This window comes from Channa argus, chromosome 14 (genome assembly GCF_033026475.1).
Source record: "Channa argus isolate prfri chromosome 14, Channa argus male v1.0, whole genome shotgun sequence".
NCBI classification, from domain to species: Eukaryota; Metazoa; Chordata; class Actinopteri; order Anabantiformes; family Channidae; genus Channa; species Channa argus.
In genome coordinates, this window is record NC_090210.1 from 19,069,799 (window position 1) to 19,093,180 (window position 23,382).

The 23,382-nt window shown below is 41.5% G+C and overlaps 1 protein-coding gene across 1 annotated transcript; it reads left to right on the forward strand.

The window, feature by feature from the left end:
• Positions 1-3,331: 3,331 nt before the first annotated feature.
• LOC137098372 (protein APCDD1-like) lies at positions 3,332-22,322 on the forward strand. Its single transcript, XM_067474573.1, has 5 exons — positions 3,332-3,694; positions 9,990-10,173; positions 10,963-11,488; positions 19,138-19,459; positions 20,748-22,322. Exons 1-5 carry the CDS (start codon positions 3,655-3,657, stop codon positions 21,194-21,196), a joined length of 1,521 nt encoding a protein of 506 aa, XP_067330674.1. The 5' UTR covers positions 3,332-3,654; the 3' UTR covers positions 21,197-22,322.
• The last annotated feature ends 1,060 nt before the right edge of the window (positions 22,323-23,382 follow it).

Below are 23,382 nucleotides of genomic sequence, written 5' to 3' on the forward strand. Positions count from 1 at the left end.
CAGCGGCAGATGTCGGCCATATTGAAAGTGAACTTGGGGCCAGGCCTTCCTGACCGGGCTCTGGGCTACTTCACATGCTTGAATCATTGTTTGGCCTGGGGCGAGGGAAATAGCAGAGAAGGTGGTGAAGGATCACTGTCATCCTTCTGCACTTGGAGCAAACTTTAGTTTTAGTTTTAGTTTTTTCAAATGAGTTTTCTGTTTAATCTCACGTGAACAGTGGTGAAAACTGCTTTATTTGTATGTAGGCGATACATTCTAATGTTCTACATTCTGTGAAAAAAACCACACAGGTTTCAATAGGAATGCTCCGCATTGGAAAGTGGAGGTCATGGAAGTGGAAAGATGTGCAGGATGATTTTATTGGCTTTATGAGAAATGTAGAACCCAGTGTTTTTAGAACTTGACACGCACCCGAGTTACGACGTTTTGACTCCTGTTGCCAACAGAAGATTTTGACCATTTTTAAACCTGTGACTTTGTAGTTTAGCTGAAAATCGTCTTGCTGTATGGCAGCTAAATATCAAGCAAATGTATAAACAAAGATGGGAACAAAGACTTACAGGGTACAGTAAAATTACTGTGTACTAATAACGTTGTACCTCCGCAGTAGCTATGGATAAAAAAAATGTGTTGTTACTTAATAACAACATGCAAACTTTGGGGAGGTACAGCATTGTTACTAATAGGTACAAAGTAAGTTCGCTGTACTTACCCTGAAAGTCGCGAGCTATGATCTAAAGCGTTACCATGAAGATACATGAATGCATAACAAATTATGCATTTGATTCTACTCCAAACTATCCAATGGTTCATTGATCCTACTGGGTAAATTCTTAATTCTAAATTAAATATTCAAATGTTTCATAAGGCTGCTTGTTCATCATTGTATGCACATTTCCTTGAAGTCAGATAAATTTGGTGAATTTCAAAAAGGTCTGTGAGCTCTACAAGTATTTAAAGGGTGAGCAACTTTGGCTGCACACTATGAACGCGCAGTCACTTACCCACTATTAGGTTGTTGAGGTTTAATATTGGTACGTGCCGCTGAAAACACACTGCTTTTGTTGTCGCTAATCTAAGTCAGTGACTTTCTCTTCCCTGTAATACAGAACCAAATCAGCAGCTAAACTATTAACATGCCACAACTCAGTGTGGGTTTTATGTTCACTGTGTGCGATTCCCTCCTCGTTCTGCCTTTTGCAGCGCTCTCCAGAAATGACTCAACCGTCCACGGGGAAAAATGAAGACAGAGGCAAACAGAAAACAACGCAGTCATCCAGATCTTCAGAACTCAGATTTAATCAGGAACAGAGAGACAGCAACTTTGAAATGTCCTTACTCACATTCATCTGCTCTGGCATGTTTAGGGACACCGATGATGACTGCTAAATTCAAAAAGCATGTCAGAAAGAGAGCATAAAGGCATTTACGGGCACAATCAGTCTCCATGACCATCAAAGAGTTCTGTTTTCCACCTCGCATGGATTGCATTCCTGCAGAGACACAAAGAGTGTGCAGTGAGGCTTTGATTAGCCACAGAGGACAACACAAGGGTCAACACACCAGAACAAGTCTCCTAGTTTCGCCTCCCTGCCTCCAGCCTCTCCTCTATGCAGCACCCTTATTAATACCCCTTCCGGGCTTCTCCTTCTAAATCCTATCAATCTGTTTGTCCGGATCTGGCTCTGCACCTTTTCCAGACCCTGAAAAGAGAAGGAATAGAAATAAAGAAAGAGAGAGAGAGTTAGAGAGACCAAGGGGATGGCTGGAGTATGCGGATCCAGGATTAGAGGGAAAAAGCAAATAGCATGGAGCGAAGAGAGGGAGGCAGCTGAGAGGGTTAACAATAGAAATTAATTAGAAGTCCCTCAGTGGAGCATTGGTCTGCTGGTTAAGGATTGGAGGATTATTGGATAAGCACATGAAATACTGTTTTTCTACAGGATGGAGCCTCCTTCAATATCAATTCTCGCTGCATGTTAGAGCAGCCACGAAAACGTTCCTTTTAGTGTGAGAAAGTTTGGTAAAGCACAATTTAGCTCAAACAAAACTGAAGTCTTACAGTATTTATTTAAATGTTTTCCGATGTTAATTATCAAACCATAACCCCAACCTACAATTTCTTTGATGGAAAAATTGTGAGCATGTTTTTCTGTAGCTGCCTGGTTTTGACAAGGAAGAAATCTTGTATGTTGGAGTATGTTTCTATAACTATATGTTCAGTTAGTTATTTCTTATTAAAATTTTCAAAGTGGAGCTCTAACAGGATTATATTCATATGTTCACAGCAATCATTCATTTTGCTTTGGTAACTGGGGTGTAGGTTTCCAATATGCTCTATTGTCTAGTTAGTCCTGATTAAACAAAAGACAGAAATTGTGAAGCTGATAGTAATTATATGTTGGCAGTGACAAAAAAAAAGATGAATGGAATTTGTTTTTAGAAATAGTTTAGGGATCTTTTGTGCAGATCCAATCAAAGTTTTAAAGTTCATTGCTGGACAGGCTGAGTGAGTGAATAAATGAAGACGAGCTGGGGAGTCGCCTCAGGGTCAACAGAAACTCAAGGCCAAGGTCACACACACACATACACAGACACACACAGGTGTTGCAGAAAAAGAAACTCACTCAACGCTTTGTTCCTCCCTTCAGACAGACAGACTCTGATGAGGTGTATAATTTGAGCACCATGGTCAAGAAAAATATGAATCATTCATCATGAGTGATAACAAAGAGGATATTGGATGTAAATAAGGTGAATGATGATGCTTTGCTGTAAAGGCTCAGTGTGGTTTTGGGACTTTACCCAAGTCAAGAGACCAGGACCTAGACTGTAATCAAAAGCGTCCATGAACAGTAACAGTTCTGAATCATTCTGAATCCACCAACTGTGATATTTGATGACATATCAAGTTAATGCTTATTGGAACATCTCAATGCTGTATCTATTTTGCTGTTTGCTGCTTTCATGCGATACGTTTGCTTGAGAATAATGTCTAGGAAGCAACATGTTCCTAAAAATCTAAAGTTTTTCCCCAAGAAAAGTTTAGAAAGATTTTCACTGCATGAAAATGTCAATGAGGTGAGTCTCTAATTTTCTTTCACACAAAGTGATGCTGTTTAATTTGAACTGTAAAGTCTGTTTTTGAGGGTAAAGATTAATGTTGTCTTGCATTTGTTTGCATTAGTTCATTGTAAAATTATTTAAGATATTTTAAGCCTCAGCACCTCTCCAGGTTTTGCTAAAGGGAGAAAACATCACACACACACACACACACACTCCACGCCCACTAAATCTCTATAGAGGCGGGGGTGAGTCCAGTCCCTGAGCACATTACAAACACTCCTCCAGGGCGCAGGGCGCGCGTAAAACCAATCGAGCTGTGCCATTTTCACGCTGAGTTCGGTTTGAAAACTTGGACTTGTTGTTTTTAGGTTCCATCTTTTATTTTGAACATACGCCAGAGCTGGGTTTGATTCTCTGCAGCGACCTGGAGGTGTGCTTCCTATGATGCTCGGATATCACCGGAGTGTCTTCGCCAGGCTTTGGATCCATAATGTGACGATCTGTGTCGGAATACACGAGGACGCTGTGTAAAGGAGAACCCGGTGCGACCAGTGAAGCTCGTTTTAGTCCCCTCCAAAGTGCGACATGTGGCCGGCTTTTACACTGCTCCTCGTTGCTTTTTGGGGTAAGACACGTTTTGTAAAGACAACGCTTTTTTGTTGTTGTTGTTGTGGTGGTGGTGGTCCAACAAGTGGGGACGTAAGCAGGACAATGGTCGGTTTCCAGCAGGAGCTGAATATCTGTACCAATGTTTAACCCCAGCATACAAACATTTTCTAGAGAGTCTAGTGGATTATTAAATGTTTCCTCATTGCAGCATATTGGTCCCATTAGAAACTGCCGAAATGTTTTCACCTCAGCACACCTGTTAACCATCTTGGCTCTGTGTGTGTGTGTGTGTGTGTGTGTGTGTGTGTGTCCAACAGGACTAATTATACCAATATATCCTGGCTAAGTTGTCCCTTATGCCACAGAAATGTACATATTCAAAAGCTTAAAAAGGCAATAAAAATCTTCCCTGAGGCAGATGAAAGCACTAAGAGTTAAGAGCCACTTAAAACATCAATTCCTGATGAAACCCCTGCCTGAGCAGCAGAGGATTATGGGGCTGCTGTTGACCCAGTCCATCTGTTGCCAGTGACAGTGGAAGGCAACATTTGGCTGCAACTTCAAATGACTGGGAGATATAACAATATTTGGGAGCCCACTTATGCTTAAGTGCGTTTAAGTGACTCTAACGTTCAATTAAGTGGTGTGTTATTGCAGCCTTTCATAGTGACAAAGAAATGCTCGGTCAGCCCAGATTAGTGTGTGCTGTAAATGTACTGTGGGAAAAACAAAAACTTTTCACTGATATGTTTTTTTTTTTTTCTGCTGGCACCTCAACTAAGGTCTTAAAGTTTTACTGCATCTGTAAATATTTAGCAGCTTTTAAATGTACAGGAAAAGCTTTTCGACATAAGATTTGTGCTTTGGGTTTCTCTTATGTTTCTCATTGCCACTTTAAAAAAAAATGGAAAAAACTCTTTTACGGAGAAGAACTGTATCCATTATACTAGACAAAGTTTGACATTGTGTGGCTGACACTCGTCTGGATAATGATTTGAAAGCATAAAAAAGAAATGTGAAAATAATCTAAATTGGCATTCAAGTAACAACATGCTTAGCAAGGCATATTCAGTCATTGGCTGGTATTTTACTTTTACAAATTAAAAACTTTACCATCACAGTCCATTTAACACTAAAATTAAATTTTATGCAAAACCCTTAAGCAGAAATAATTAAGTTATTAGACAACACAGATCTAGATTTCAATGCCCACGCTAACAAAAGTCAAAATATAAGGGGGGCAATAAAACCAGCCTGCCCGTGCACAGTGTTGTTTGTGCTCTGCAGTTTTGGCGGTGAATGCCACTTAACAGGATTAAAAATGTTTAAAGTTGTCTGGGAGTCCGTGCTTTGATGTGTGGGTTTTGAAATCAATACGACACAACTAAGAGGGCTCCAGCAAGGCCAAATAATCAGTGCCGTGATTGCAGAAGATCAGTCAGAAAAATGAGCAAAATAATGTCAGATCAAGGGCAACTGTCGTCAACACAAGTTGGACAGATGCAGTCCAACAGCAACAACAGAACGAAAGGGCGAGTTCAAACAAAGCGACGGAGGATGACGGAGGAAAGGCAGAGAAGGGAGAGACGAATGGCAGTAACTGCCATGCGGCACAAAGTGAGCCAACGCGGTGATTCATAATGCGGTGAAAGAAGATCTCGATCAGGGAATGTTGTTCAAATGTCCATTTTCTCAGAACACTTAAAAGAATTTGGTTTTTGTTCATCTTGGCTGAAAGGTGGAGCTGTAAAGTTCGTTCCTGACATTGGACACAGAAAACCTCAGAAGCTCCAGAGCAGCTACTAAACAGAAACGGGACTGTGAAACGTTTGATCCATCAACATGTGGCCCTTTTTTTTTTAAAAAAAAAAAAGATGTCTGAAATACCAACCGGCCTCGTGCAAAAAAACATTTTTATGAAGTTTTTTTTCTCTGCGAGGTTTGTTCATGAGTGTCACATTCATGAGATTCTCTTATCTGCACAAAGTGATGAGACGGGCATCATTGGCATAATCAACACCTCCTAACTTGGCCGCTTTAGGCTCCTGTTCCTCCTCATTTGTGGGAAGGTTTGGTTTGAAAAATATCAAAAGGGGGGAAAAAGGGGGCGGGCGGGGGGGGGGGCTTTGGGTCCTCAAGACCAACAGTAGTTCTATTAGAAGTATAACTCTACCAATGTCCAGTTTACATGAAGATTGTTGATGACTGGGAGGACAGTCACAACTACATGGTTTCGGGTGATGTTTCTGTTTCGGGTGTTAGCCGGGAGGACGATTGTGGACCCACACTCGATAAACAGAATGTGAGCCCAGGGTGTGTGGTGAAGGTCAAACGAGCGGTGTTCAGAGTTCCCGAGAAGTCAAAAAGTTACGCTTTTAGAATTGCAGCGTGTCCATCGGTGTCGGTCAGTCCAGCACTTTGGTCCAGACTGGAACAAACATTAGATGGATTCCCGTGACCTTTGCTACGTTCTTATTCTGTGGTTCGGCGAGATTAAATCCTACCGACTTTGATGTAGTGTCGCAATCCTGAATATTTAACACCGTTTAAATATTGATTTGCCACAGTATCGTTACACCGGTAGCAGCTGCAGTTTCTCTGACGTTCTTTAAAGTGTTTTAAGCTCTTACCTAAAAGGAACTGCGATGGAATATCTCCAGGAACCTCAAGCTAATACAGTTGTCACTGAACAGCAACGCATCCTCACGTGGCCATTACACTGTAGAAGATGACTGTAATTGTTTTTGTCCGAAAAGCCTTCACATCTAAAAATTCCGATCTGTTCTGCGAGGTTCAGATTTGCCCCCTTCTGCACTGCAGAGCATGTCAGTATAGTCAACATTCTCCATGTTCATTGTGTCATATTAATTAATGCATCAAGATGGAAAATGGTCTAAAACAGAATAAGTCTAGCAGCTCTTTACATTTGTAAAACTCTACGTCCTTGTTTTTTTTTTTTTTTTTCTGCTACCTTCAAGTCCAACAGGGTCACTGCCAAAGTCTGAGATAACCCAAAGAACAGGCCTTTGTCTGGTCTCTGCTTCCATAAATGACGTGGAGTCTCTGTGCTTGTCCGGGGTCCCAGTGCTGTTACCTCACCAGTGGGATCAGGCCAACTGGAAATGATCCCCGTGGTTTAGGGCTCTGAAAGGTTTTTGGGGGGGCTTTGATTTCAGATTGAGCTCAGCAGTTTAAAGGGACTGCAGAGGGTGTGAGTGAGACTCTTCTCATTATCACCTAAATGAGGGAAAATGTTTGCTTATGTTGTTTTTTGCTTTTTTAATAAAGCGTCCACACAGACACTTACACGGGACAAACCGTATGATGCGTTCTCCTTAAAAAGTTATTTTACAAACAGCCAATAACCTTTTAATCATTTCCTCATATTTCTCCATGAGCCTGTTTTCCATTTTGAGTTCCTGTTTGGCTTTGATGTAATATAACGCTTCATAAAACTTATTGGTTACTGTGTTTTTTAAAATTGCTCTAAATAAAGCTCTGGCTTGTTTTTTTTAGTAATTGAATTTTCACAAAGCCATAACTTATTCTTCAACATGGTCTGATGCAGCTTTGGATCAGGTCTGTAACAGATTAATGCAGCAGAGCTTTAGCTCCTGACATCTGCCATTAAAGACCTGCTGGAAAGCTCATTAATTCCAACTTAAACCAGCTTTAGCTTTCCATATAATTAAAGTATAAAAAAAACATGTTTTTTTGGAGAGGGGGGGGGGGGGGGGGGTCTGCAGTTTATAACAATTTCCTTTAACACCACAAGCACCTGTTTGTATGCCTGTCTTCCGATTTCCCTGCAATGCAAAAATCAGTTCTTCCAGGAATCCACAAGTCTGCAATCGCAGCAATTATATCAACCACTTCCGTGTGAATGCTGTGCAACCTTACGATGTCTGGCCTTTGTTTCTTGCATGTTTATGTGACCCCAGATAAGTGTGGAGCTTTGTGAGGGCCACCCCATCTGTTGCAGGACCCCTTGTTCTCTTTGTCTTTGAAGCAGGGCCGGCCCCGACCCTGTTTGTCCCCTACCCTGCTCTGAGGATTATTCTGTGTGTCCCTTGTTGTTGTTGCCATCATGCAGAATGCATTTGGGACAGATGAGCTGCCACCCTGTTGGTCCTCAGTGATGGACAAAAACCTTTTCTCACTTGTGATAGCTTCTGGAGAGGCTGACCTCATGGAAGATGTTGCAAGGTTAAAATACTGTTTTATAAAGTAAAGAAATGAGCTTTTATGCTTAATTTCTCAATTTCGCTCTGCTTGTTGCCAATTGAGAGACGTGTTGAAGTGTGCAGGGCCGGACAGACACTGCTCTATGTAAAACAACAGACATTCAGTGTCTTGGAAACTAAAGATATAGCATTTCTTAGCGGCAAGTAGGAAGCTGTGTCGGAGGAAAAGAGGAACATTTTGAAACTGGTTTCCGGTCAGGTTGCATTAGTTGTTTGACCAGTAGTTTCAACCACAATCAAGTTAGAAAATGTCCAGCGTGTGGGAACCAAGCTTGTTGTTTGACACGTGTAGCACACAGAGTCACACGTGTTTCCTCCATGTAGCTCCTCAGGTTCATGTCTAGTGAAGTTCAGGGTTTCCGCGCATGTCCGATAAGAACTTATGGTCTCCCTGCTTTACTCTGCTGCACCAGCTCCATCCAGTCTTCCCGGTATTATTAATTTATTTTTTTTATTTTTTGTTTTTTCTTTTTGCTCTTAATTGCCGCAATTCCACACATGCCCAGAGGACTGACTTACTTAAGACCCCTGTACAGAGTAATGCTGATTGGGAGCATTAGGGACAACACTTGTTTAGTATGAGGAAACATGTCACACTGTGGACAGATGTGTCTGTCTGATGAACAGTGGAGGTCTAATAACTTTGTATGGCCGATGTTAACACTTAAACCGTGTGTGAGTGTAAAATCAGGGGTATGGCTGTGCAGAACATGTTCCTAATGCCGTCAGATGAGTCAGGGGATCAAGTCTCCACCGCTGTCCGGTTCTTCCACTGAGCAGTGCTACGAGGTGGTGATTTAAACTCAAGCCTCCACTGATACACATTGAACTTGTTGGATGTAGCATTGTTCTCCACGGAGCTTTTAGTTTCTTTTAATGGGATGTTTTTCTTCGTCCCTCTGTGTTATTGGTCTCGAATTCAAAGCCCGGCGGTCACTGCAGGGGCATTCCTCTGTGGTAAATGATACCACTGGGCAAGCCGGGTCTGATGGGAAGACTTGAAGGAAAAGTCTTCATATTTCAAGGTAGATTTTTGAGGTATTACATTTAAAAAAAAAAAAAAAAAAAAAAAATCCTCTTTGGAATGTGAGCTTCAAGGTTTTTCTTTGGCTCCAAGGCTTGAAATTGCTTTAATTTCCAAAACGCTATCCTTTTAAGCCCAGGCTGTTGTTGAAGGCATAATTTTATGTGGTGCATGGACGGTACACAGATGGGGTGGGAACTGAAGATGGTCCCTGTTAGCTTGATGTCAGAAATGTCTTCCCACAGGCTTTTAACTTTAATTTTTTTTAACATATGCATTGTGCATATGCACATGTTTTTGCCTTTTCATCACACGATCACCTGGACAACTGCCCTCATTCGTGGTGTTGCAGATCAGTGCTAAACCCCTGTGATCCCTGAGTTTAAACGACTATTTTACACCCTCTGAACACTTCCTCAAAGAAATTTGGCACATACAAAACACTTCGAACTACGGAGCGAATGGCTTATTCTGTTTGTTTAACATTTCTGAAGAGTTGCCTTGAGTTGCCCCAAAGACAAAGTTCAGTCAAAGTGTGTTTTGCAAATAATATAATCAGCCTATAAAATTTGTCAGCAAACTGAAGTAATGAGAGAATGTTACAAATGTTACATTTCTGATAAGAATATATATATAGATTTTTTTCTATTTATTTTTTTCTTCTTAATCAACTGAGTGAGTAAGTGAGTGAACTAGTTTCAGAAAGAGTCAGTGGATGGTCTTTGCATTGTCATGGAGACGTCTCAGTTGTCATCACATAACAACAGTGGAACTACAGAAATATCTCCATGACAACAGAGCATCTCCAACATCCCATACTTAGTGTAAATCACATGATCACAATGAAGACGTTGTAATGAAAACAGAGCATTCATTTAAAACTTGAAATATCATTTCAAATCTCTCACAAACCTATCAAAGATTACATTCATTAATTTGATGCTCTGGCTAGTTATAAATCCTCTTTAAAAGAAAATCTCAGGAAATGAAAAACAATTAAAACCTCTGCTGCGTTGAACGGTTGGTTGCTGATGTCCCCACAGGCTGGGCTAAAGGTTCATCTCATCACTACTCAGATGGCCGCTCCAGCCGTCTCTCCCTGGAGAAAACCTTCGGCCGCTCTGTCAAAGACTCCCAGTGCCGACACATGCTGAAGCACCTCCACAACGGGGCCCGAATCACTGTGCAGATGCCTCCCAACATAGAGGGTCACTGGGTGTCCACCAGGTAAACAAATGGACTGATGGACTTTTCTCTGCATCCTTTTTCCTGCACCATTTGTAACAATGGTGCTGAAAATGGTCCTTAAACATCCCATGAGATTATGAGGTAGTGATCGTACAGTAGGAAAATGAATTTGCAAAACTTTGTTGATATTTTGCAGGGGGAGCAGGAGCTGCTTTCAGTTCGCATTAGTTTATATAACCCAGTGTCACACATTTGTCTCAAGGGGCTTTACAATAAGTGCAGCATACAACAAGCTTTGTCCTTTGACCCTCTAAGATTTTTAGAGTAAAAATAGTAATTATTTGAAAGTGATTTTTTTTGTTTTTGTATTGTTTAGTAATCTATTTAACACCTTTTAATTTTCAGCTAATAAAATGAGGGTTTGGAATCAGTCATATCTTAAATCGAAATAAATTTGTTTCATGAATACAACACAAATCTCCTTTTGAGCCAAAGGCTCGGCACTAAAATGTCAAATCAGTAAAAGGGTAGTTCCTACATTTAGTCTGTGGCAAAGTAAACTGGACCATGGAATAAAGCAGGAAAACCTGTGTAGTACCTTTTTAGATGACAACATTAGTAGAGTCAACAGTGAATGAAAATATCACAGACCTGTGCACCTTTTTATTTAATCAGTATATGAGACAGTTGATGAAACACAAGCACCTGTGATCATTTAGCAGCACGATTGGAATATATGTCTGTGCAAATGTAAACGATGTAAGAGACAAATAAACTTGTGCGCACTGATCTCAGAGCTTCTGAATCCCTCTTTGTTTTCTCTTGCAGCTGTGAGGTGAGACCAGGCCCAGAGTTTCTGACACGCTCCTACTGTTTTTACCCCAACAACACCTTCCAGGCTCACCAGTTCTACTACGAGGACAACCACTGCACCAAACCCACCTACACACTGGTCATCCGCGGTCGTCTGCGCTTACGTCAGGCCTCCTGGATCATCCGCGGCGGCACGGAGGCGGAATACCACCTCCATCGCATCCAAATGGTGTGTCACACAGCCGCTGTGGCCAAAGAGCTCAGCCAGAGGCTCAGCTCCAACTGCAGAGGGGCCCTGAAGGACCCCTGGGATCAGAGTGTGATGTATGAGCTGTGGAGCGAGGAGGGTGGCAGCGACTGCTCCAGGGAGCTTAACTTTGCCATGCACGAGCTGCAGCTTCTAAGGCTTGAAAAACAGTATCTGCATCACAACCTGGATCACTTGGTGGAGGAACTCTTTCTGGGGGACATCCACACCGAGCCGTCACAGAGGCTTTACTACAAGCCGTCCAGCTACCAGACCGCCCTGCAAAACGCCAAGGTCAGTCACGTATATCATCTCTCTCTTTGGGGTCAGAGCTCCTTGTAGGGCAAAAACGGGCAGCTGAATTTTATTAGGTTATTGGTTTTCCTGAGTGTAAATGGTCAGACAGGAAACGGGGGGCGCGGACTGAATTTATAATTCAGACGCTAATACAAACAATTTTTCCCTTCTACTCACTCATTTGTTAAACACAGTGTGTCCTTCTGCAGCCTGTTTTTGTCTGTTGCATAGACCTGCACTGATTAACACGCCGCTCCGTTAGGGGACATGTTTCTCTACTCCAAATTAGATGGTGTTAAACATTTTCACAGTTGCTCTGAATTTCCATAATTGCAGTGGAGATCTGGCACATATCCAGTTGACCAACATATGTCAAAACTGTCTGACAGCAAACATGAGTAGAACCAGTTAATTGTTGGTTTTAGTGTCCGTCTGGGGATTGTAGAAAATTATGATTAATTCAGAAAAGGACCAAAGTTATCCTTTAAAGTCAAACATTTATAAATCAGATTTTAAATTATTTAGATTTTTTTTTTTTTAACTTGAATAGTTTGGAAGCTTGACACATGAGCACATAAACGTTATAAACTGGGGCTTAAAATAACGAGGTTCCTGATCATCATCACATACCAACTAAAACCAATTTAGTGTTACAAAAATATATATTTCGTTGACAGCATGGTGTTTCTTAGCATTCCTTGTCAGGAATTTGGAATTTTTTTCATGTCTTCAGTTCTGTAAAATTCCACCTCCTCCTTTCTTTAGTTTTCTCATCTATGGTAAAGAGAAGCGCTGGTAAACGTACTGAGAAAACTCTCTAAAATATTGTTACTGCTGTGGGTCTAGCATCTGGTTGAACCATTTCCAAACAACAGATGAAGCTCTCCTCCAAACATGAATGCTCGGCCTGCCTCCATACTTGCTGGCTCATGTGACATACCCACACTACAGCACATGTGCAGACTCCTACAGACGTTGCTCCATAGCACTCCTAGTTGTTAAAATCCACAGGGGAACCTTTTTAAATGACAGTGATTGTTGAATGTAACAAGGGGCAGCACAATAGTAGCTGTGAATATCTGCCAGTTTCTGCTCATGGTAGCAAAAAACTATCTTTACAGAACCGTGTTTTTGCCTGCAGGGGGATGCAGACAGACAAACAAACCAAGTCGCCCTTGTGACGTCTGAGCAGCACAAGTCACTTGTTCAAAAAGCTGCATCAGAACTCTTACCCATCCCCTGAACTGCGTTTAGTGCTCATTGGAACTTAAAACCAGACTGGAGATAGAGTTTTGTTTTCTGACCTGAGCACACAGCTTGGTGTGTGACCTCCGCCGATGCCGTGACCTCAACTCCCCTCCCGCCATTACGACCACACACACACGCCAGAAGGCTTGAACTGACCTCTGAAATGTTGTTACGTGAACTCTTTCATGCGCAGTCTGCTCCAAACAAGCAGGTTTTGTTTTTGAGGTATCATAAAAACGATCTCCATCCACCTGTTGCATTAAGTAAATTAAACCAAATGAAGCTTGAAGTATTATTTGATCTAAATCTGAGATAAGATTACTGTGTCAGCAAATGTTGCCCTGATACCTTCATACTGTAAACATTTGCACTGGTAGACACCAGAAACTCATGTACATACTGATTTCATCTGACATACTGTGCTCTAGAAAAGAGCTCCTTTCTTCACTCTGCTGTGCTTCAGGGATGTAATTTCTCTATTTACACTGCTGAGCAGCAGTTTCCCTGCTGGGTGAAATCCTAGAGTGATGTTTTCACCGTCACCCTCCACAGAGATTACATTGAAATCCTGTTCAGGTCCAGTGTCTAAGTCAATATGTGTTTTGCACGCGGGACGCGGTGGCTTGGTGATCCGAATGTAAACAGGGTTTAGTGAGGAGCTGTGATCAGACAAGCTCCCCTGTGATGCTGTAATGACCAGAGCGGCCTCTGGCCTGCAGAGGCGCAACGTGAAACCCAGTCTATCTCTGGGAGCGATCAGCATGTGGTATTCCTAGAATTTGTAATCATGCAGCCATATGAATTATTCCAGCGAGCGCATACCAGGTCTGATTTCATGCGTGCCTGAGGCTCGAATCAAAGAGCTGCACTGCTCTGTTTCCTTTGAATAGCGGAGGAAGGCAGAGTGCTGGTGAAGCTGGGATTCACTTCACCACATCCACAACCTTGTGGTTATTCTAACATGATGACAGCTTTGCCTTTTTTAAAGGCACATTTTTACCAATATGGCCAATAACCTTCTCACCTCTGGTGCTACTCGGCTTTGCACTGTGATGGAAACTGTTTCCAATTTGTGCCGCATTAGACATTTCACTCCACTGTAAGCAATCGCTGTTATTTTTCATATAACATGTTTACCTAAAAAGATTTTTACACGAGATATTTTAGCAAACCAGGCATCTAGATAAACTTCATTTGTTAATGATCTTATATGATAAGACAAAAGGGCCAAAATGTTTTTCATATTGATCGACATGTATAGTTATTTAGTAGGCTTTCTCTAAAAAGGGATGTTCCTGTTTTCTTTTTTTTTTTTTCTTTTTTTTTTTTTTTTTAAGTCATGTCAGGACTCTCAAATACTTACTTTTCAACTACAGTAAATTATTTATCTGACACTGAAAAAGCTGTATCTGATTTTAATTTGACACCTCTCCATCCTTGTTGAAGAATAATCAGTTTAACTGGTGAACAAACGGCTCTTCACCTGAGCAGATAGTTAGACAGGTGTTACACTCAGGTGTTGGACACCAAAACAAAGCTGAACAAGGGAATATCAAACGCACCACTTTTTAGGAATGCTGATGTTGCTTTGTTTCTCCAAGACGTGTAGTCGGGTCATGTTTGCACTCTTTTCTTGTCTTCATGAGGCCAAAAATGAAATGACATCAGCCTCCATTACATTCAAAAGGAAGAAGAAATCTCAAATGTAGTTTGGTGCAGCTGAACCAAACCAACTTCCACTGACAGAATCGCTGTAGAGAAAAGCGAGGAAATATGTGACTTTGGGTGAAATGGCCCTTTTACGCTTGGTAGTATATTTCTATAATAATACACGCCTGAATTATAGGCATTTTAAACCTCCTAAAAGTTGAGTAACTGCATAGCTTTGGTCAATTTTAAGTGCAACCGGCCATCCTCTGAGCACATACAGTAAATTGGGTTTTGACCTCCACATATTGCGGTGAAAAGCAGTATAAAATGCCCCACTCCTTCCTGCACAAAGTACTCGTAACTCAACCATCTCTTGAGGTTGCAATGGTTTCTTTTTGGGGATTTTTATTGCGATGACGACTAGCCGATCTATTAATCTTGAGCCGCGCACCCGGAGCTGGTCAGGGTCCAGAACATTTGCTGGTGCAAGCGTGTTCATTTGTGGTTATTGGGTGGATCTCAGCAGTGATGCAATAGTGAGGCAGCAGACTTTGGTTTTGGGTTTGTTTTCTCAGTTTGCTATCGTCTTGTCCGCTGCTACGCCACAGAGACGGAGTAATGACCATTTCATAATGATCCTTATTAGGAAACAAGTCTGTGCCGATCTGCTGTTTACTGGCGCAGAGGCTAAATTGTGATGGCGTTTTGATTTCCTGTGTTTGGGTTATGTTTTCTACTGTACTGTGAGCCAGTAAGCACTTAAGCAGAAATTTGATCATCTGTACCATTATACCAATATCCAAGATTCAATTGAACAATTTTTGAAACTTCCATTCCACTCTAATAGAAAAGAGCAAGATGGAAAAAGGCATTACTCTTATTAAAACGAAATGATACCGTGACTGTCTTTCTGTGCCTTGACTGGCTCAGTGTGTGGGTTTCACCAGATGTCTAGCTCAAAGGAAATCGCCTAAATGAAAACCTTTTCTATCGGGAAGCTGCAGATGCCAGCATTCTACATGCAGTGTTGCCTTTTTTTTTCTTCTTCTTCTCTTTGCATTGTCATTTGTAGGATTATTTTCCTGCCGCTTCAGTGCTGGACGAATCATTTTCTCCAGCTACCATAACAATTTCTGTACCGTAGATAAACCGGCATTGTCCCATTTTCAGAATTGTAATCAACTTGGTCTCAAAGCATTGTTGTGACGCCCCTAACTGAATGATGCAGCCACTCAATCCAAGATTAGATTCCTGTTATGAATTTCTGGGTGAAGACCTCTTACAGACAAGATGCTGAAAAACATGGCTGTAGCGTTTTATGTTTTCACTAATGGGTTTCTGAAGAAGCATTGTAAGCCTGGCATTGTTTGTGTTCCTGGATATTGTCGTCCTCTAAACAGATTGCTGCCAAGCAAACTGACATTCATTTTTAGTTCTTGATTGACTGTGGCTTGGGCTGTACCATAAAATGCTGTGCTCCCAGCTTGAAGTACGTCCAACAGGCTTGTGTAGTTCAGACACTTGTAGACTGGCTACTGATCATTTGCTGTTTAGTCCCCCTCATCTCAAAAATAGGTTTTTCACGTGTGTGACTGTGCTGCCCTGTCCAGAAACCGGTTATCGCTCTGTTCAGTCAGTTTAAAATAATTACAATCTATTTTGATAATAAACTACATATTTAGAACAGTTCATTGTTTTTCTTTGCTGCATTTGGTAACGAACCAAAAATGTTTAGGTTTTGATAAGAAAGAAGAGCAGAAATCAGTTTCCCTATTTTATCTTTGGAGGTTGGTGTTGTAAAAATCCATGAATTTTAATTCAATTCAACTTTATTTATATAGCGCCAATTCACAACAAAGTCATCTCAAGGTACTGTATAGAGAGAACCCAACAATTCCCCCTTGAGCAAGCCATAGGCAACAGTGGAGAGGAAAAACTCCCTTTAACGGAAGAAACCTCCAGCAGAACCAGGCTCAGGGTGGGCGGCCATTTGCCTTGGCCGGTTGGAGTAAGGGGAAGGTGGAGAGAGAAAAGAAAAGAGCAACAACCAAAAACTTCGGGCAGGTTTGTAGGAAGTGGAAAACACACGGCTCCAAAGCCGGGGACACCTGCAGACAGGGACACAAAGATGGAGACAGGAAAGGAGACAACTGCTGGATGTTCAAGCAGCAGATTAATCAGTGATGGAAAAATTATCATTTGTTGCTGCCATAATTGCCAGAGTGACTGAAAGACACTTGGAAATCGAAGACCCAAAGGATGATGTGCTGATGTGAAACTGGCATCAAGCCCACTGTTTGGCTTGATGCTAACTGAGTTTTAAAACCGTTGGAGTTGGAAGAAATGAATATTTGCGCTACATGATAGAGCTGAGGTGACATGAGACATTACAGCCAGTTAGCTTAGCATAAAAATTGGACGCAGGTCGAGACGGCACTCTTGTCCTTTGATGATGTGAGTCTCCTTCACTGTTCAGACATGAGCATTAGGGATTTTCCTCATGCTTCAACTCTGGGTCGTGCAATTGCTCTCAGCTGAGGAAGCTGCAATAAAAAGCACAAATCTGGATTTGAATCATTATTTTTGAATCTTAACGATAAACAGTAAAACTTTTTTGTTTGCAACCTGCAAACAGTAGAATAGATAAAAGGACATGCATTGAGCTAAGACTCCCCTGAACTAGGTTTCACACTTTGCTGTGATGATGGCAGCTTAATAAGAAGTAGCCAATTACTTTTTTACATGCTGCACTCAAGGGCATCATTAATGTCTCCCTCAGTTTTTAAATGGCTGAACATTCTTCATAAACTGTCCTGCTGCCAAAGTCGAGAATGTGTAAAGGGATGAAAATATCAATAAGGTCATGTGTCACCTTCAGCTCACTACCTGTGTGTGTGTGTGTGTGTGTAAATCATTTCAAACAGTACTTCAATAGGTTTACCTAGTCCTCCCCCCCAGAGTAATCCCTCATTAGCTGACAGATGAGAATCCCAGGGAGGAGGACCTGTTCATTGTCGGGCCTTTCTTTCCCCCTCAGCTCTGACAGATTGTCTGTCTGGGTTTCGCGGGCTCCAAGTTCCTGCAGATCTGGAACATGTTTTCCACACCTGCAACAGAAAGTCCTCCCTCCTCCTGCTCTTGTTCCTGTCTCCCAAAATACACACATGCAAAAAAATATATGGTTTTTCTCTGCATACTGTATTTATCCCCCTGCCCCAACCTCTCTCCATATCTAAGCAGTAGGAAGACAATATGTTCTCATACTCAGAGACCTGGGTTCGCCAGAGACCTCCCCCTCCAGTCAGTCTCATTAACCTCTAACCTCTAAGGCAGTTATGCAGCACTGGGATTATCTCATCTGTAGGATGCAGTGATTGTTCTAACTTCTCTCTTCTGCTGCTTTTCTTTTTATTAACTCCCCATAAATCTCATGCGAACATAATGCTGCCTGGGAAAAGAGTAACTGAGATGAGGATGTTGGGTCCTAAAATCTGACCACACTCGAATAACAGAAACTCTCCTGCCTCCCTGGGGTTTGGTCCTTGGAAGACATTTTGTGGAACAGAGGATGGAGGCTTCCAGCACCGACTCCGCCAGGCCCTCAAGCGTTTCCTGCAGCCACAGACCCACAGCTGTCCTGCCTGTGAATGCTGAGATCACATGCTGCTCTGGGCTCCACTACCACAAAAATGATGCAAATTAAATATGATAAATAGTCATTTATGGATTTCCAAACACTCATTGTCAACCTGAGGATGTCCTGGTGGTGTTTTTAAAGCTCTGTTTGACGTGTGGCTTCCCGTTGTCACGGCTTTTGTTCGACCAGACATCTGCGTTTTGCTGTAAGATGACGTGATCACTGTGAGAAAATGTTGAAATTTAGTTTGACTTCCAACACTCCTGAGGTTCTGACCGAAGGAATTTTTTTCCCCTCCTCCTCCTCTAAACAGATGCCAGCTGTCCTTCATGTGAATTTCATGACACGATATACTGATGATGGATTTAAAAAGCTCTCAGCACTGTCATGTTTCATTGGATTTTATACAGCTGAGTGAAATCTTTTGTAAACAGTTTAAAGCCTCAGCACTTAACTAATTCAGGTTCTCTTCTTAATCCAAGGCCCTTTGGGTTTTTTGCTGTTTTGTAAATTGACCAGCTTGTAGTGGGTTATCGCACATACATCAGTAAGTGCATCAATAACTTAACATAAACTGCACTATAGACACTGTCTACTTTTACATTTAAAAAAGAAATATAAAATCAGCTGTGTTAATAGAAAAAAAACTATCGTTTAACAAAAATCAAAACAAAACTAACTTCCCTATTGTAGAATACTTGGAAAATGTTTCAAACTATGAACAGCAAATTAAAAAGAAGCAATATTGGCCTTTTTAAGTAAGAAAGAAAAACTGAACTTCCTTTTAATGTACAAGTGGGACTGTGGGTCTCGTAGATCGTTAATTACAGTAAAGTCAAATATCCAGTATGGCTGATCTATTATGTATGTACATAAAAATGCAGTTTATTGTTCTCGTAGCAGCGTGTGGCATTATAAGCGTGTAAAATTAGCAGCATAAAAATATTACATAATTATTCACAGTTATGAAAAAGTCATGCAAATGAGACACTTTTTCCCATTTCAGTTCAGATTTTACTGTTTGTGGGATATTCATGAACAATTCAGTACATTTTGACAAGTAACTGCTCTAAAGTTATTTATAACACATTTCCCTTCGGGTTTTCCTCAGAATCACGACCATGGCTGCATCGCCTGTCGCATCATCTACCGCTCGGATGAGTTCCACCCCCCCATCCTGCCGCCGCGGGCCGACCTGACCGTCGGTCTGTACGGTCAGTGGGTGAGCCAGCGCTGCGAAGTTCGCCCCGAAGTCCTCTTCCTCACCAGGCACTTTATCTTCCATGACAACAATCACACCTGGGAGGGTCACTACTACCACTACGCTGACCCCATCTGCAAACACCCCACGTTCACCATCTACGCCCGTGGACGTTACAGCCGTGGACTCCACTCTACTCAGGTCATGGGAGGAACAGACTTCGTCTTTAAAGGTAACTGGTGGGGGGGGGGGGGTAGGGGGTGCATTTCTAATGACTGTAAGTAAGAAAATACTAATTGACGGACGGAAAACTAGTTTCATTGCATTATCAAGTTGCTAATTTCCCTGACGGGCACAGGGAATCAAAAGAACACGAAAACCGCTATTTTCAGTCTTAATTTTAATAGTTGACTTCATCAAGCAGTTGGTTCTAACTGTGTGGAACCAACTTAGTTGCAGCCCTGAATCGTACGACATTTAAGATGCACAAACAGTAGTTTGAGTTTCAAACACAGACTAGAGTGAGCACAGATTGTGATACTGACTTGTGATTGGTGTAAGACCACGCTGGTCCTTCAGCACCGCTACCCACTGCTGATGACCTTGATTCAGTCAGAAGTTGGATGACACAACTTCATTTTGTCTTTCCTACTCCACCCTCATCTGAGATGGTATCTTCCAGCTTCTGACCCGATCCAGGTGATCAGCAGTGGGTTAGGAGGGAAAACAAGCAGTTTATGACATTGTTATTTATTGATAACCATCAGTTTTTAGTCTGTCCCTGAAGACTCTGTTTGAAGGACCTCTTTGGCCTCAAGTTTTCCTCACATTGCTACCACTGCTCCTTCCTCCTATTTCTCCTCCAAGTACATCTACAGTTTCTTCCCCTTCTTCACCTATCACAACTAATACTTCAGCTATTTCTACCCTCTGAGTTCACTTTGTCCTCTTCCTGCTACTTCCAATATTTCTATGCCTCCCTCCTACTACAGCTTCCCTCCTTACTACTATAGCTGCTCCTGATCCTTTTCGTCCTCCTCCTACTTCTTCAGTTACCACTACTCCTACTTTTAGTCTCTTCCTTTAACCAGTACTAGCTGTCCTACAACTCATAATCTTCCTAGTAGTCCCCTCTGCACTACTGTCTTTCTTGCTACCACTCTTCTTCTGCCTCCTTTTCCTAATGATACATCTTCCTCAAACTGATTTTTTTTTTTTCCCTTACTATTGCTCCTTCTCTCAATCCTCTACTTCTACTCTTAATGCCATTACTAATGCACCTACTATTCTTCTCCCACCATTACCACTACGAATCCTAAGACTCTTCCGCTTGCTATTCTTAATGCTACTCCTTATGCCACTACCCAACCCCCCTTTAACTTGTAGTCTTGGAGTGTTCGTGCTAATGCCACCACCTTTTACTATTTCCTCTCCCTGCTCCACGTGACTGTTTAGTGTCTCTGTGGCACTACATACCTCACACCTGGACCTAACAGGTATTGTTGTCTTCCCTCCTCTAGTCAACCACATGAGAGTGACGCCCATGGACCTGGCCACAACGTCCCTCCTCAACGTCTTCAACGGTAACGAGTGTGGAGCGCAGGGGTCCTGGCAGGTTGGGGTGGAGCAGGATGTCACCGTAACAAATGGCTGCGTGGCGCTGGGTATCCGACTCCCTCACACAGAGTATGAGCTCTTCCGCATGGAGCAGGATGCCCACGGCCGCTACCTGCTCTACAATGGTCAGCGTCCCAGCGACGGCTCCAGTCCAGACCGGCCGGAGAAGCGGGCCACATCGTACCAGATGCCCCTGGTCCAGTGCTCGTCAAGCGGCCAACTGTCTGATTATAGCCAAGGGGGAGACCGGCCTCTGCTACCACATAATGACTGCGGAGGGTGGCACACGGGCAGCCCAACACACATCACAGTGATACTCTTCATATCTCTGCTCCTTTTCTGGCAGCGCTAGAGAGCTGTTACATAGAGACCTAACTACACAAAAGTGGATTCTAAAAGCAGACAAGCAAACAACAGATTTCCACTCACTCTTTCCTAATGAGGATGAAAACTGGTGCTCTTGATCCTCTGAACTCCTCCTCAGCTAGCAAAGACTTGATACTGCTGCACCACAGAAACTGCACTTTACAGTGGGACCAAAGCTCAACCTGCTCGTCTCCACAAACTCACACATTAAGTCTATAGATCCACATGGACCTGAGAATATGTTTTACACCGTGTATTTAGCTACAACTAAACTTCAACTCATTGCTTCTTTTGGCTTTTTTGTTTGTTTTGTTTTTTACTGCAAAAAGACTGTTGATACAGTATGTGGAAATGTTTTCTACAATGAACCCTTTTGACAATAAGCTCCTTAATGAGGAGAGATGCTTCTGAGTCGCTGTTTACAGTAATGGGGAACTACAGTACATTAACACATTTCTTCAATAATCTGAACCTGATGTTTTCTGTCTAGTACATATAAAGATGATATTGTTACTATGGATACAATAAAACTCATCTTTAGGTACTTACCTCCTGTGCATTCTAAAATAAGACACTTTTTTTCACAGATCAGATGGCTTCATAATATTTCTAACTTTTCTTACATTAGAAAAATGTATCTATAAAATTGGGAAATAAAGCTACCTGAACAATTGAAGACTTGGGCCCTGATCAGACTAAGCACATCGTATTTGATGAAGTTTACATGATTTCGCTTATGTGATGGTAACTTCACGGCTTTTAAAATGGTTAATTAATGTTAATTGTCATTTCAGTTGATTGGACCATGCAAAAAATAAATACATTCTAATGATGAGCACTTCACACAGAGTAGGGATAGGTAATGGTACTACTACTATTTACAATACTGCTCATCGATGCTGTACATTTAGGGTACTCGTTGGTACTTTTCCCCCCATTTTAATTAGGACAGAGCGATATGGTTAAATTCTATGACATAGTCTCATAATGGTGTTCACACACACACACACACACACACACACACACACACACACACACACACACACACACACACACACACACACACACACACACACACACACACACACACACACACACACATACACAAACAATATTTAAATGGTTTCTACCCAAATCATTCGTGTTGAAATTCTTTTTTAAAATGTACTGTGTGAAGCATAGCAATGGATGTGCATAAGCTCAAAATCATCATGAACTAATTTTGACAATTTGTACTATCATTGATTAACCACCTGGCAGTACATAAAGCTGTGGGGTACATAAGGTTGTTCCACACCAAGTCTGTCATTGAAATGTTTCACCTTTTTGAAGGTCTTACAGCACAAATGTGAAATTCACAATAAATATTTTTTTCTTTTTAAAAAGTTTACTTTTACTGGTTCGTAGCTTAATTACTTGCTTTGGAGTACTTTTGTTATTGCTTTTAGAGCGTGTACTTTAAAATTGTACTTTTACTTGTAATAGAGTATTTCGGGCAAGAACTTGGCCACAGCCACTTTTGTCTTCTGGTTGAAAGAACACATTAAAAATGCCCAAAGATGGTACATATGAGTTTTGTTGCCAGTCTTTAACTCCATATAGTATCATTTGTTTTTACAGTACACAACTGACAGTCAGTGCAAAAAAAAAATTACTTGGAAATAAAGAAGCAGAACAGAATATTCATTATTAATGTACTTGTATTTTTAAAGGTAATTTTGAAGCAGTTGGGCTTTGGATACTGATTTCTTATTTTAAAAAAAAAATAAAAATTTCCACAGGGAACTTACATATACAGCTGCTTTTAATGTGGTATCAGTAATCAATCATAAGGGGTAATTAAATATAGAAAACCACATCTTACCTTTTTGAAGTGCAGCAGTTTAGGTGATTTCTGAATTTCAGAATGGAGTACATTTCAAAGTAACCTCCTGGGAATAAGTATCAGTTGTTCAGTGGGGTCACAGGGATGTAATGTCATCAATCTATGAAGAAGTTGGCACCCTCTGGATTGTGGAGCAGTACCTGTTTAAGAGCTTATCGGCACACTTGGAGTAATGTATAGATTGCATTCAACAAGAAAAATACACAAAGGCCGACACAGCAAACTGAGTACTGAAGAAATTGATATTACTTATAAATGATGCAGAAACTTACGTGTAGCCTGGTTAA